This window comes from Denticeps clupeoides, chromosome 2, assembly GCF_900700375.1.
Source record: "Denticeps clupeoides chromosome 2, fDenClu1.1, whole genome shotgun sequence".
In the NCBI taxonomy this organism is placed as follows: domain Eukaryota; kingdom Metazoa; phylum Chordata; class Actinopteri; order Clupeiformes; family Denticipitidae; genus Denticeps; species Denticeps clupeoides.
The window spans coordinates 30,516,650-30,533,362 of record NC_041708.1 but is presented as its reverse complement, the minus strand read 5'-3'; the positions used below and the strand labels follow the sequence as shown (position 1 = coordinate 30,533,362).

General features: G+C 42.4%; 1 protein-coding gene across 3 annotated transcripts in view; it reads right to left on the bottom strand.

The window, feature by feature from the left end:
• Positions 1–16,713, bottom strand: part of LOC114779991 (dihydropyrimidine dehydrogenase [NADP(+)]-like) — a 90,634-nt gene that overhangs the window by 21,289 nt on the left and 52,632 nt on the right. Inside the window, exons 5-9 of one of the 3 annotated variants that reach the window (XM_028967549.1) lie at positions 15,362–15,523; positions 7,924–8,120; positions 7,346–7,427; positions 5,866–5,953; positions 5,254–5,649 (exon numbers count right to left, since the gene is read on the bottom strand). In XM_028967549.1, coding sequence (XP_028823382.1) covers positions 5,630–5,649; positions 5,866–5,953; positions 7,346–7,427; positions 7,924–8,120; positions 15,362–15,523 — 549 coding nt within the window. In that variant the 3' untranslated portion in view covers positions 5,254–5,629. Of the gene's footprint in view, positions 1–5,253; positions 5,650–5,865; positions 5,954–7,127; positions 7,232–7,345; positions 7,428–7,923; positions 8,121–15,361; positions 15,524–16,713 lie in introns of those variants that run through there. The other 2 variants (XM_028967550.1, XM_028967548.1) reach the window with 2 other exon arrangements.

Below are 16,713 nucleotides of genomic sequence, written 5' to 3'. Positions count from 1 at the left end.
TTTTCGGGAAAAAAAAAATAAGATTTGAGTTTGATCATGCAAATCTGAGACAGTTGAATGGTATGGGTGACCAAAATATTGACAAAAATATATTGGAGTAAATAAAAAAAAAAAAAGGTTCAAAAAACGTAACACGAGCCCCAATTTAGCTGTGAGACGAATTTAATAAGGCTTTTAGCTCAGATATCTTTTTTCCCCTCCACAGATGGCCTCAGTCGGCCAATTTGGTCCAAGTAATGGTTTGTGCTCACGCTAAAACCCGTCTCGGCCAAATCGCGGCCTGACAGGAAGGCTTGCATTTCCAGGCTGCCGGGAGAGACTGAGTACAGGAAGGCGGACGCATCCAAAGTCAAAATCAATTAACTCTGCTGCACACTTGTCAACGTTAATCTAATTTCAGGGAAACTGCTCTGGCCAAGTCCTGGGCTGCAAAATGCATTAATGGACTCCACTGTCTCTGCATCTCCACCCGAGCCAGTTTCACCTTAGCCTTTTTACCTCACCCCGTGGTGCGCTTCCAGAGCGTTCTAATGTTACCAGGGCCATTTGCACGGCAGAAATCACCATAACGGAGTACAAAACCACTAGATGTTCCGCTTATACACGAAATGTAAAGAAAAACACAGGTTCAATATGTTTAAAGGTGCAATGTTCAAAGGAAAATGTTAATTCGGTAAAATTTTATTAGGCGTTCATAAGGAGCAATCAATGCATTGCCACACGGCAGAGGTGGACAATTTTGAAGCTGAATTACTGGCCGCTATTTTATATACGTTTTCCAGTATCCAGTGTCTATGTACAGGTTTCTGCATATTACACCTTCAAGTTAAGAATACTGCATGTCAAACCGTCATCACAGCCTCGTCCTATTCTTATATCTGCAAGAAATCTGTGCAATTCGAGGCAATTAATGGCACTTTAATGTGGACAAAGGTTACGTGTACATTGTTATTAAGAGAGCGGCAGCTCAAAATAGCCTGAAGCTACCTGTTGCTACTCTCCACAAAGTTGGATGTGTTTACATTTGTGTTGGTATTTTTAACAAAAAGCTCAGGAGAAGTCAAACCCTAACAAAAAGATGACATTAAACAATGGTGCTCAAATGTTCAGTAATTATTTTTATACAATGACACGATTAAAAAGCCTGTGGTAGAGCACAAGTAGGTGATGCTGTTTAATACAGTTTAATGAAGATCTAGAAGACCACAAAGTCACATTTTTATAACCCCACTTACTACCATTGTGTCCCTGAGCACTTAAACCTGAGTTGCTCCAGGGGGACTGTCCCTGTAACTACCCTGTCACTCTGGATATGGGTGTCTGCTAAATACTATAAATGTAAATTTAGATAAAGCAACGGTCAGTCCTTTTGGTCACTCCAACAGGACGAAAAAACAGGATGTTACGCAGCAGATTTTCGATAAAAATGCAAGAAATGGTCACACGTGTTGCCGAATGATGTGTGATAACTGCCCAATCTGCACAAGTGTACAGTTCTGTACGGCACTGTGTGTGCGGGTTGCATACTGACATGGACCATGTCCAGAATTAACTCACATAATAAGACATATCACACATACGTTTAAATTAAATGTGTAAATGACATTTTCCTGGTGCTCCGGTCCCATGTCTCCCACGGCGGAGTTTTGTTTTTGTCTTGCGATTCCCTGATTGCCTTGATTGTTTTCGTCTGTTGTGATTTGTATAACTGCATCCTTGCCGTGTCCCGTCCTTGTTCCGTCCTCCATCATCACCATGTTGGGCTGTGTGTGCACAACTGGTTTTTACTTGTCGTTGTATGTGTCCTTGTGTCATGTTTTGTTCATTAAACCTGTGTTTTATATTTTTTCCCACCACACATTCCTGGCAATTAGGCAATATGACTGCAATGTGAATGTGAATATCGGTGCATGTTTTTGGCAGAGCAGTGCAATAAATTATACTTACTGGTCAAAATCATGGAAAGGTTGCACTGATTGAAAAAAATGTACAAATTACAAAGCTGCTTACTGGCTGTGAACTCTAGCATGTCATGCCCAAGTAAAGTGTCGATGAGTCCTGATGTGCAGTATATTCATTTTGGCACAACATGTAAAACGCAGTACTTGCAACCCAGTTTTTGCGCAGTCGGCTCTAAAACGGACATGACGAGATTTGGCATTCTGCAAGCAAAAATCCAAAGGTCCAAAATAGCAAACAATCATCCAGCCAAATTTATAATTAACGAACTAACATCCAAGATCCTCGTTTCTACTAACGGAGGTGTCATTATCCCTGTCAACTCAGCAGAAAAAAAAAAAAAAGTGCACGCAGATTTGGGAAGTTAAACTTATTACTTACTAAAAGGAGGCGGTCATTATTTCACACAATAATTAGACGCCCACGTTGTAATCACACGCCATCTCACCTTTTACATTTGCCAATTACACCGTAATTATTTCGTTTTTATTTAAATCCCCCCTGCACGAACACGATTTCTTGGAAGGTGTGTGTGTGTGTGTGTGTGTGTGTGTATATATATATATAAAACAGAAAGTGTCCCTGCCGAAAAAGGGAGCAAAAGTTCACAGCATCGATTTCCAGCTCGTGAGTAGCCTGTCATTTGAGCTCGAGTGCCAGTCGGGCTCTGGATGGCAGCCATATTAAAACCCACGTGCGGCCTCCTTGCGGCAGTCTGCCACGCGGTGCCCTGAATCTTCCACGCGCCATATTAGCGCGCAAGCAACGTAAATTGTTATATTGCGGTGTTATATATAGCGCCATATTCGGCTGGCATAATCCCTTGCTCTGGGTCATCTTCCTGGCACTACGCCGGCCTGTTAAATAGTAACTAGCACTTGCCATGGATGGAAAAATCCTATCATGGCTGAGAACTCATAAAATATGAATCCAAATTGCTAAATAATGGGGGAGGTGGCGGGGTAAAATCTGATAGGTGGGATATTTCTTTATCCGGTGTGTAGCAGGACTGTAAATATCAGTGTTTAAAAATGCAGGATTATATGAGATGTAATGGCTACAAGGCAGGAAGGTACTGAAAGTGATTTATAGTGACCATCGCTACTAGCCCTGATGTGATGCATTCAACAGTCCGGTCATAAAGAAACGTAGAAAAACACGAACAGAAACTTCCAATACTCAGCACTTTTTTACAGTTATTAATATTCAAATGACAAAAATATGAATGAAATGCAATTTATAGTGGCAAGCACTATATGTTTGAGCAATGGGGCAAGTTATGTCAACAACCCCCTTTCTTTTTTTCAAATTGGGGTAAAATCTGAAGATCTGTAAATTATGCAGAAAACACATACCATTTTATGATTACTACAACAGTGTTTTCATTCTTGTAATAACAGTAGTTCTGAACTTTTTACATTCACCAGGGTGAGTTCAAACTTTTTAAAATATATTCCTCAGACGTAAAATAATCAATGTCGCATGAGAGAATAAATGAGCTGAATATATAAACACCTGCTCGCTCCTCACCGGCCAGATTCCTCTGACTGAGAGGTTAGCTGTACGTGTTTGTGTGCGTTTGTATGTATGTGTGTGTGTGTGTGTGTGTGTGTTCAGAGCTGAAGTTATGGGACATTAGGTTTTCCACTCGACTGGGCCGATCCTGATGGATAAGACACCTCATACTGTTAGTTTAACAGACCTCGGCTGTCATTAGCATTCCGCCGCATATCAAAGCGAGTCGGAGGCGGTGGTCCGGGGTGGGGGGAGGGGGACACAGCGAGCGCTTATGACAGAGCGGATTTTAACAGTAGCCCTGGCGACCGCTGACAACTGCCTTTGTAAGTAATGTGTCTCCATTTGTCAGGCGCTGCATCTCATTTGTCTCCGATTCTGATTCCCCATGGCGGCCGGCGGTACAGTACGAACACTCCACCACCCCCCACTCTCTTGACAGTGGATAAAAAAATAATAATAAATCATCTTTTTTTTTTTTTTTTTTTTTTTGCAGATGTTTTCATTTGCAGGCTTTGGCCCTGGACGCTCGTTAATCACACGTTATCAGTCGCCATCAAAGCGCCACGCCGAGAGTGCCGCCGACCGGCCTCTCCCTCCTGAGAGGGTGACTTTTACTCGGCGTGGAGCCCCCCCCCAACACCCCCGACCCCTCTCACCCTTATGATTTGCGCAAAGATGAACAAGAAGAAAGGGCGGCGAGTTAAATAATGCAGAGACACACTCAGTACATTAAGATTTAACATAAATAAAGACCTCGGAAGCAATAAATGCCCTCTGCCTTAAAGTATTCATTAACCTTGCCGTGATGAAAGAATTTTAATAAAAGAAGAAGGAGGGGGGATAATCCCAAAGAGGGTGTTGGAGGGGTAAAAAAAATGTCCTTTTTCTTTTTCGTCTAATCGATGTCCCCAGACCTGGGCTTTGTGACGGATACAGAAAGGCCCCATTGTGACACATGCCATAAAGGTGGAACTTCAAAAGCAACACAGGAGGATGTTTGCCTTACATCTCCAGCCTTTGATGTGGGATGATTGATACATCATCATATTGACTAATTGTGCAGAAGTCATATTTGGTTTGGGGGGGGGCGTGCAGCGGCGCCATCGATCGCCCATCTCTTAAAATCTTAGGAGACCTTCTCGGAAAAATATCAGAGCCTTTCAAACACTCAATAAAAATCAATTTTCTTCTTCTCTTCATCCCCTGATCTTTTCATTCGGCTTTTGTTCCAAGATTTTTTTTTTTTTGGCAAGGCCGTGAGGACGACAAATTTTGACTACTTTTCACGGTGTTCCTTTTAACCACCCCAAAATCAAAAAGCAAAGAGACCCCCTCGAAACAGGCCCCCAGATGACGTGGCAGGGCGCAGCGGTGAAGGAGTTAACACACTCTTTTAAAGTCACCAAGCCCCCTGAGCTGCCGCCCATAAGCTTATAGCCCAGAAAACAATAGCCTTATCTGCCTCCCTCAACCTGCCTTCCATTTAGCCCGGCGCCAGGGATGAAATTTGCATGTCAATCATGGTGCAGGGTGACATTTAAAAAGCCTGTAAAAAGGACTAGTATGAAATCACAGAAATTAATTGCAAAACACGCGGTGCTTTCATTTTCCCGGGGAATTGAAATTCTTTTACGTCCCTTTGTTAAGCGACGTCCAAAAATTTTTTTTCAAGTAAACGACTCGCCATAATTAGGGCGCTGGTATCAAAAAGGACTTGAAGCATTTTGAAACAATGAATTGTACGTTTTATTTTATTATATTTATTTTTTTGCTGCTCAGTACAATAAAACAGACAGACAGAAGGCTTCAAGGAATGTTTGAGTTCCTCAGATCGATTTACAATGGCAGGGCTTATTTTTCCACCATAAAAACCTAAATGGCTGTCTTAATAACTTTCTTTCATTTCGGCAAATATATGTTTCTAGGCACAAGAGACACAATTTGAAATGCACCAGTATGTAAAGAGGTGTCTCTTTGATTGATTTTAATGAGGTAAAGAACCTTTAGGGTGGTGCATAGCCAGGAGCTAACAGCTGCTATGAATACTAACATTAACACTGTCTTTTCCAGTGCAGAATAAAGAAAGGTGAAGGGAGGAAGAGAGCAACACGGAGATCTGTGCAGGGATCTCAGTGGGGAACACTTGCAATCGCTACTGGGGTAGTTCGGATGCTGCGAAAGACCAACACAGATGAAAAAGCGAGAGTTAAAAGTAGATAAGAGCGATAGACGCAGGATGGGCGGAGGTCAGGCTCTTCTTATGTAATCTTTAGTTACAATAGTTCCTATTAAAAAGGACAGTGGAGGTATGGGGACAAAAGAAATAAAAGGGTATGAAAAGTACAAGATAAAGTGTTCAAGGAGGCCAAGGCGCTTTGAGAAACAAACCTATGCCGACGAAGACGGCTTTGTATCCTTCCTCTTTCAGCGAGAGCAGTGTCATGCCGTCCTGGCCCAGTCCCTTTTCACACACAGTCTGAAAGGGAACACACACACGCTTTACAATGGCAGTGGCACAGAAGAAAACATTCACACAGAAATAGAGAACGGGAGCAGATGGGTCAGCAGTTTATGTGGTTGGAGATATTATATACAGTACAGGCCAAACGTTTGGACACACCTTCTCACTGAATGTGTTTTCTTTATTTTCATAACCATGTACATAGATTATCACTGAAGGCATCAAAACTATGAATGAACACATGTGGAGTTATGTACTTAACAAAAAGTGGAGACCTGGCCTCCACAGTCACCGGACCTGAACCCAATCCAGATGGTTTGGGGTGAGCTGGACCGCAGAGTGAAGGCAAACCAACAAGTGCTAAACACCTCTGGGAACTCCTTCAAGACTGTTGGAAAACCATTTCAGGTGACGACCTCTTGAAGCTCGTCGAGAGAATGCCAAGAGTGTGCAAAGCAGTAATCAGAACAAAGGGCGGCTATTTTGAAGAAACTAGAATATAAAACATGTTTTCAGTTATTTTTTTTAACTCCACATGTGTTCATTCATAGTTTTGATGCCTTCAGTGAGAATCTTCCTAAGTAAATGGTCATGAAAATAAAGAAAACACATTAAATGAGAAGGTGTGTCCAAACTTTTGGCCTGTACTGTATATATATTAAAATGTGTGGGATGGGATTTAAACTTGGGTCTTCTGGTCCATAAGCAAATGTCTTACTCACTAGGCTACTACCACCTTAAAGTCTGTTTATATGTCATATTTTTAGGGCTGCCAATCGATAAAACAAATTGTAACAATTTAATCACAACATCAGCAATTAATCAGTAATATACACTATATGTGCAAACACACACAACTTTGCACTTGTATGAGCTTTGCATGTTCCTGACTGGGCGCATTTTGCATGCACAGACAAAATAGGGCCATTAGCCAAAATAATTTATTGCATAAGGTGTGCAATTAATTACTTTTAATCAATTGACCACCCTAAAATATACATAAATGTAGCAGAACATGGAAATTTGTCAATTCTAAAACCAGCAACTCAAAGGAGAATTTGTTTCCTGTGCGAAATGAATCCTGAGCAGGTGTGTCTGGATGAGGACTATCGATTGCCCTTTCTCACCACTGTGGCATTCAGACAACAGACAGACAAGCAGCCTCTGCCCGCGGACCAGCCGCACCCACCTGCCTTCCTAATGCAGCTTTTAATTGCTCTTTATTAATGCGACTGACATTTGGGCTGGTGATCCTCTCAGAGACCTGTCGCCTCCTGCACCCTCTGATGAGAGCTTAAAATGGACAAAAAAAGAGAGAGAGATAGAGAGAGAGTGGAACCGGAGAGGGGGGCAGGGGGGGGGGGGTGGATGAGAAGAGAGAGAAGGAGGTGAGATTCCACCCATTACCTTCACTCCCAGGTCCTTCATCAGGTCCACCTCGAACTGCACCACCTCGTATGGCAGGCGGAACTGAGGGATCTCCGCAGAACTGCAAAAAAAAAAGTGTAGGGTGGAGAAGATGAAGAAAGATGAAGAGATGGAGAGGGGTGGGGGCAACAAGAAAGTCACCATGGGAATAAAAAAAAAAAAAGTTCTGGAAGTTCGTAACGAAAGAGAGAAAACTTGGTGGTTCCTCTCCCTTATTCTCTGTGATGTTTGGGGTTTACAGTAGTTATCATTTCCCCTGACTGCTGACTGCTCCGCTCCACCCCCACCGGCTGCTGGGTATGAACCCAGACTTGGACATTCATGAGCCTCCGAAGAGCTGCCAGGGCTTCCTGAGGTGGGTCGGAGGAAGGCATAATTGATAAGACCCGTCCCACAGCCGGCATTTGAGAGATGAATATTCCTAATTACACCCAACGTTCATTAGTTATTCTGACCTTATGCAACGTGCCTGGTATCGATCCAGTCATGCATGATCAACAATACCCTCTCTTTCGGTGGATTTTGAGCGCACAATTAAAGCCAAAATGAAGGCTGACCTCAGTCCACCGATGTATTTCTGCTTCTCGAAGATGGTGATGTCGTCGTAGCCAAGACGGGCCAGGAAGGAGGCGCAGCTGACGCTGGCCGGGCCGCAGCCAATCAGCGCGATTTTGGAGTGGTAGCTCTCAGGCATCTGGTCCTGGCAAGGAAGGGCCGGGTTCCGTACCTGCGGAATCCCCATCTTGCTAAAAACCTGAAAAAAAAAAAAACAAAACCAAAAAAAAATAAATAGAAATTCACCACCGATTCTGCAAAGGCGAGATAACGAAGAGCGCGGTATTACACACTCCTTCTGTCGCCGGCTTATCATATCAATGCCACGTTTAATCCAACTGTGATAGAAAATGAAGTCCATTCCCCCCGGGGCCCTCGAAAAACCGACTGACTGGATTCCTCATCTCCTCCAGGTACTTCAACTCTTAGAGAGGGTGGAACTTGACAATTTTAAGTTTCAGCTTTAATAAGACTCAACCTCAAAAAAAAAAAAAAAACACCCACCGCTGGAGTCCCTAACAGAGCCCACATGTACCACCATCTACCCCTCGACCTTGATGACCTTAAATCCAATTTAAATTCTAATCTGGAGAACAAAAAAAAACAATAAAGCGTTCAAGCGCATTAAAGATATTCCTGGTATGTTACCACATTTTAACAAGCATCCTTCAGCACTACATCACCAGAAAAATTAGGGGGCTGGCGTACGGCGCTCTTAATAAGATTATGGAAATCCATACATAAAGGTTTGCATTGTTGGTACAATATTATGCCTGAACGGGCTACATTATATGTGATATTGTTTTTGGTATTCATGAGTTTCATGAACTGTGAAGCCAAAAATTGCCGCATGACAATGCATTTTTAATAATCCCTAAGAGCAGTTTAGAGGCTCTAGCTATTATTCTGCTCCTGCTGCAGCTATGAAACAAACAATGCAAATTCGAAATGCAATCTCTGTTTTCACATTCCCTTCTCTCTTAATTGAAGCCATGAAACTGCAAACTAACAGGTGCTTTGAGTCGTCTCTCTGGGAACTGGCTTGGAAGAAGGATTTGGAGATTGGGTGGTGCGGAGTCACCTGCTCTGGTCCGAGCACAGAGAAACATACGTCAGCAAAATAGAGCATTTGCTGCGTTATTATCCTGCACAGGGACTGAATGCCGGGGGAAACCAAAGATGCATCATGCAGGAACCTTCGAGTCATTTTACGTTTACATTTATGCCATTTATCAGACGCCCTTATCCAAAGTGACTTACAATAAGTGACTTACAATAAAAATGTTCAGTAACATTTTTATTGAACATGCAGTTCAACAGTGATTTGTAGTTATTATGCTTCATGGTATGTGTACCCTAGGGTTTGTCCTGGGTGAGTCCTGGGCTCAGACAGCCATTAAGTGAAAGTGATTGTTTTTGTCATTGTGATATACAGCATGGTACAGCACATGGTGCACACAACGAAATGTGTCCTCTGCATTTAACCCATCACCCTTAGTGAGCAGTGGGCAGCTGTGAAAGGTGCCTGGGGAGCAGTTTGTGGGGACGGTACGTTGCTCAAGGGGACCTTTGTCAGATTTGAACCCTCAACCCTTCCTTACCCACTAGGCCACCACTGCTCCTTAGGAAGAATAAAAGGGTATGGAAAGTGAGTGTGAAGAAACATTATTTCAGGTTTATATCTTAACACAATTCATTGAGAATTGGCCTGAGTTGGACTGAGTTTGACGTCCTGAATAAAATATTCTGATGAAGCTATTAGTATCATTATAAAAGGAATACTGTTGAATAGGTGTACTGAGCTAAAGTAGTGTAGAACGTCCCTTGGGATGCATCCCTGTCATTTTCATGGCCCTGTCAGATCCCATGTTCAGCCCACTGAAAGTTTGTTAAAAAAGGAAAGGAGAGAACATGCCCTACGTGTCTCCTGTATAATTGAGAAGAGGCATTGACTTTATCAGCAGCTGTAGTCGAGGCTGCTGGAGTGCTGGTTGAATGGAGCTGGGGCATGATGGCCCTTCTTCCTGAGGTTATCTAATTATCGGCCCGATAACCACCCTGACCTTTCACATTTAAGGAGAGAGTAGCTGCCACCTGGATAGAGATGTGAAATAAGCCACAGTGGAGCAAGTAGGTGGGGAGGAATGGCCGGGTTTTCTCCTGATCATTTCCTTGACTGGTTAGAATAGTGAGCACACGGCTCTGCTGTGAGTAAAGGCGCACTGTTAGGAGCCACTGTAAGGCATTCAAAGCCCTAAACGTGTATGATGTCAGCAGTGTTGCCCTCTCTCGAAGCTCTAACAATAGACAAAATATGTGAGCAGACTCAAGGAAAAATGCCTTTTTTTTTCGCATTTCAGCCTCTTACTGCAAATTCTTATATATTTTCACAACAGAGAAATTTTGGGATTTTAATCAAGATCATGATTCCTCAACGCTGTTATTATTAAAAGAAACATTTAAGAATAATTTGGCTATAGGTAACAGATGCCTTTTGCGATGCCTAATACACTGCAAGCAGCTGCCCCTTCCTGGTTTAGTTGTGTTCTTGTTCTTGTTGTCAATCATTAACATTACTCACCTTTCCTGTGCTTGATTTATAAAGTTAGTTCAGTCTGGCCTTATTGAGTTGAGTTAATATATATGTTCGTATATACACTACACTACTGTGTCATATGTCTCACTTATTTAAAAAAGTTCACACTTTGCTATAAACTTTTTTTTTCCATATTTGTCCACCTCCACCTGCATAGTATTGTCCACCTACTTGTCCACTTTGCACATTAGATCACCAAAGCTTCATTAGGAGCAAAGAAAAATGCAGCCACACACACTCAAGGCCGTGGGTCAAAGATATCCATTCCAGCCCACACACATCTCTGACATGTTCATTTAATTAGCAGTTACCATGGAACTTTAAAAGGTCTGCTATGACAGTGACACACCCACCCACACCCACACAATATATATATAAAGCAAATAACAGAGATGATCAAATGACTACAACCTATAGTGTGGTTCAAAAACACACTGGTTTATACCCCCCAAGAAAGCTGTCATGTGTGATAAGAGTCATGGCGCATGAAGAACCCTGACTGACAGAGGGTAAATCTCCTCTGAAATCCATTTACAACAAAGGCATCTGAACGGTGTTCCACTAAAGGACTGTTTTTTTGTGATTCATATTTCAAATGTGCGGCTGCTGGCTCTGTCGACGTTGTTCCTGTTCGTTTAGTCTCTCTTTGAACATGAAATGAATGTTATTTGACATTAAGCCTCTTGTGTGTGTATGTGTGTTTTTCTCCTGTTTCTGACATGAAAGATTCCCCCATGTTCTCTTGGCATCTTGGCACTGCCATCTTAACAAAGTCATCTGTGTTGACTTTACAGTGATGGAACAGCAATGTTTCTTCTCTGTCTCTTTCCTCTGTTTGTGTATGTGTGTTTTTTTTTCCAATCCTTTAATTTAATACAAGCCTCTTTACTGTTTTAATGGTGAACCTGACGTTCATCACAGCGGAAGGCTGAGCCTTGTACAATAAACAAGAGGGGAATTATGACTGTAATATGGCCATATGACAGATGCCACGTGCCTCGGTGCCAACCACTGCTGTAACAAAGAGAGCCGAGAACCCATTAATACTGCACCGGTATGACTACACAGGCATGGCGGCACTCCATCACTCCGCCTTATGAGGTGAAAGCACCAAGAGACCGTTGCTTGAAACAGGAAAAAGAGCTATGGGCCAATGGGCTGAGGTGAACGAGCGAGTGCCAGGGGTTTATGGGAAGCTCCACAGGAATAAGGTTTTAAAAAAAATAAAAAATAACAATAAATCCAACACGACACAACAACCTGTGTCAGACACAGTTCAAACGCATTCAAGTAAATGATGGCTCAATAACTTGCTTTCTGTTGTGTGTTGATGTGTCGTCTAGAAGTTATTTGCTCAAATAAGGAATGAACAGTGGATAAAGTATTCAGACCGCCTTAAATTTTTCACTCTTGGTTAAATTGCAGCCATTTGCTAAAATCATTTTTCCCTCATTAATGTACACACAGCACCCCATATCAACAGAAAAACACTGAATTCTGGACATTTTTGAAGATTTGTCACTGAAATGTCACATGGTATTCAGACCCTACTGCATCTAGAGATGCTCAATTGGGTTTAAGTCATGGCTCTGGCTGGGCCATTCAAGAACAGTCACAGAGTTTAGGTTGTGTGCTTAGGGTCAATGTCTTGCTGGAAGGTAAACCTTCGGCCCAGTCTGAGGTCCTGAGCACTCTGGAGTTTTTAGTCCAGGATATTCATATACTTGTCCACATTAATCTTTTCCTCAATTGCAACCAGTCGTCCTGTCCCTAAAGCTGCCAAAGACCCCCACAGCATGATGATGCCACAACCATGCTTCACAGTTGGGACTGTATTAGACAGGTGATGAGCAGTGAGATGCATCTCCCGACTGCATCTCTCGAGCTCAGCCACAGTGATCTTTGGGTTATAATTTACCTCTCTAACCAAGGCTCTTCTCCCCGATAGTTCAATTTGGCCAGATGACCAGCTCTAGGGAGGGTTCTGGTCATCCCAAACGTCTACCATTAAAGGATTATGGAGGCCACTGTGCTCTTAGGAGCCTTAAGTGCAGCAGAAATGTTTTGTAACTCTGTGCCTTGCCACAATGAGCTCTTCAGGCAGTTCCTTTGACCTCATGATTCTCATTTGCTCTGACATTCATTGTGAGCTGTAAGGTCTTATATAGACAGGGGTGTGGCTTTACTTATCAAGTCCAATCCGTATAATCAAACACAAATGAAGGTATCGAACCATCTCAAGGATGATAAGAAGAAATGGACAGAACCTGAGTTAAATATATGAGTGTCACAGCAAAGGGTCTGAATACTTAGGACCATGTGATAATTCAGATTTTCTTTGTTAAAAAATGTCAACAATTCTGTGTTTTTCTGTCAATATGGTGTGCTGTGTGCTAAGAAATAACGTAAATGATTTTAGCAAATGGCTGCAATATAACAAAGAGTGCAACATTTAAGGGGGCCTAAATACTTACCTTATCCACTGTAAGACAGATGCTGCCTTTCCCAGATATGTAAACCCCCAAGGCCAGTTCAGAATTCAAATTTGAACACTTAAGTGTTTGCACTATTTTATAGAACAATTCTAACTAGGTGCATGGAACTGGCTAGAAAAGCACAAACGAATTTCGTCCTCCAAATCATTCAATTCTCCACACCTCTCACAGCTTGTCAGCAAGAGCGGGCTTTTAAACATTTTACAATATCAAAATCTGGATAAAAAGGGTCTAAACAACAATTTGAATCCATTGATGGGGTGAGAATATGAAAATAAAGGACTTTAAAAGACTGTTCACTCACTAGTGTAGTTTGAAGTATTGTTCTCAGTGTATTATATGAAATAATACACTTCTCACATTGACACTTAATACAAGTTCTCCCCAGCTCGCACTATTTTCCTGAAGCCAAAAATACCCTCTCTTATATTCCGTTAATTTTTTTCTTAAGCTTGTCAAACTGAGTGACAGCTCTCTCAGCCAATCGTACACACTTTTACCTTGAAAGTGACATGACGTGGCCAACAAAAAAGATGGTAGGATGCATCGGCCGTGCAGGGTTTTTACGCTGTAGAACAAGTTTATGTGGTTTTATGAGATTATCAGGGTGCTAACAGCACACTGCGAAGTTTGTGGAGCATGCATGTCCAACACCCTGCTGATGGGCGGCGGTCTTTCCAAAAGCACGCTGATCCCATGGCCCAGTGAGTCCTGCACACGCTGATCCCACTACACTTTGGTCAGTGAAATTTATTTGAGTTATTAGTAAGTGTAAATAATTGCGATTGTAACTTGTTACAGAATGTTTTGCACTGTTTCATTGCTGCTTTGTTCCTGTCCTTGCCGTGCAGAAAAAGCTATAAACAAAGAAGTCAGTTATTGGTATTTATATTACCAGCAGCAAACTGCATTACAATATGTTTTTGAGTGAAGTTTCCTTTTTGTCTTTATTATTTGCCACATTGTTTAAATAACCTCATGCTAAGTGTAAAACCTGGCAGCTAAATAGGAGTCATTTAATAATTATGCAATTTATCATCCGACTAGTCGTTTTAATATTCGGTGACCAGTTGACCATCAGCCCTAATCGCAACGTACACAATGTCAATCGTGTGTCAATAGGTTTCCTTACACACAGGTTTGATCATCACATGCTAGCTAAAACTAATACCCCTGTCCGAGCTACAAGAGCTCCAGCGAACGTCCTTCATCACTATTTTCCTGTTAGATTAGAAAAACATAACGGACTAATTTCCCCTCTGCTCTAATTGACATGGAACTTGCGGCATGTAAAAAAAAAAAAAAAAGTTAAGGCCAAAATCTTCAAACTGGTGTTAAGCGAAGCACTAAGCATGGACCGTGTTGACTAGTGTAAGGTCAAACGTGTCCTGAGGATATAAATGAACAGATAAGAACGAACCGTTTGGTGGTTGTCAGTATCAAACCGACTTGTGTGTAGAGCTGTGCTTAGTTCAAATATCGTGTGGAGAAATACCCCGACACACACAGGAAATGACTGAGTGCTAGTAATCGGTGTCTTGGAGGGGAGGAATAGATAACCTAGAACTTCAATGGACGCTGTCGCACGAAACATGCAAATAGATGATTGGTGTTTTCATTGTAAGACTTCGAGTGCCAATTCTGCAGAATTCCTGCATTCTGCCGCTTTATAACATTAACATTTACAGTAGAGAAGAAAAAAAAAAAGCGAAATTTTCTCTCTGACCACCGCAGCGCTAGCATTTACACCTAAAGATCTTCTAAAACCAGGCGAGGCGGCCCACACAACCAGCCATACCGCTTTCCCGTTTTAATTGAAATCTTGTTGAGCAAGTTCCTCCTTAGTGTGTCGCCGAGGTGACGTTACGGGCCGCACGCGGCACGCTGCTGGTGTGCGTCACCCTGTGTGTGTGCGGGAGAAGGAGAGAGTGGTTCACACCTTCAACACAAATACCTGCCTGTGCGCTGTAATTAACAAGAAAACAGCAGAGGGAAGTAATGAATTACGCATCCAGGCGTAGAAAATCTGTTTTCATGGGCACTCGGTGAGAATGATCCGGCAGCTGTTCCCAGGTCTGTGCCGGAAAACGCTGCATCCCATCCGCCTCTGCTCAGAGATCACCCGTACCCCCTGCCAGAGACCCCCGCCAGGCCCTGCGTTAGCCCTGAATGACTTAAACACCAGCGGCGACGCTTGCAAATCTCTGTTCAGGTGGGAGGTGAGCATTATGGATTCAGTTATTCGGGTTTTCGGGAGAGAAATCAAGCATCGCTGTGCGGATTCTTCCTTTCAGAAGGCAGACGATGGTCGTGCCGCGTAGCGTGCTTGTAGTTTTACCGCAGACGTACCTCGGTAGCAAACTGCTGCAGCCCTCCGATGTTGATGGGACCCTCCTCGGAGGCGTAGAGGTTGCAGCCTCCCACGCAGAGGTCTGAGGTGGGGCACACCATCCCACAGGTCAGCCCCAGGGGGTTATCTGAGAAGATGGCCCGCGCCGCCCCGTAGTAGTTCTGCAGGAAACACATGCAGTGGGGTGGCTTCAGGTCAGTGTCAGATACTAACAACCCCATTGAGAAACCAAGGCTGAATAAATACCAGGGGTTTACCATAAACAGACGGTAAAAATGTTCAGTCGAAATATATGAGCTTGTTCTCAGCAACTCAATGTAATATAAAAATCTAAAGCCCTGATAAAAATGATAAAGTCTCTCCTGCTGTACTGGTATACTAATTTGTTATAATGCAACAAAGATTAAATGTATTCATTTACTAATACCAGTGTTTGATATTCTAATTAGAGTAGCTATGTAAGTCACATCAGTGCCAATGTCCTCAAGAAATGCCCTCGTTCATGATCATTTTATAACATACAATTCATGAGAAATTAAGTCCTGACATGATGGAATATCTGCATACATGTTTATCAGCAGCCTTGAGTTCCAATGGAATGAGAAGCTCCACTGATTATCAGAAAAGCACCATTTGCAATTATCTTCTTTTCTACATCTTGAAACACCATCAGAGAATCTGGTGCATCGGCATATATGGGTGTCAGCAGACCGTCATTTCCATTATGTCAATTACTGTTTCTTATTCATATTTTGACATTTGAAATCAAGCCCATTTCTATATGGCCCAAATCCTTTAAATGGACGTGTTGCCTTTATTACCATTTAACTGTAGCAGCAATAATATCAAAAATACATTTCTTATAGTTGTGTTACTAAGCAACCTTGACCAGACAGTGGTTATGCATGTAACTGAATAGATATTTAAAGAACTGTGTTCTGATAATGGGAGACACATTCTCAACTAATCAGAATGTCAGGTTGGAACAGCCTGAGGTATAAATCCATATATTGTTTATACTATTTACTGTGCCTTTCACAGCATTATTACTATTAATATAATTGCATATGTTGTAAGGAACCACATTGTGACCTTTGTGCTGCAATACGCATTTTAAAAAATGAGAGTAGCTGCCAAAAGACCCCGCTAGTTACTGTTCCATGCTGCTGTCATGTGCCACTGTCACTTCAGTCAGGAACTGTCAGCAAATACAGGCATTTACATAAAATTAAAGTAATTTATCATTTATTGTGCAGGGTGGGGAGGAGCGGGGGTCAATATGACTTCTGACGCTCCTTTACTTGATTGAAAGGGACAATCAGGGATTGACAACAAGGATGATTGCCGCGCC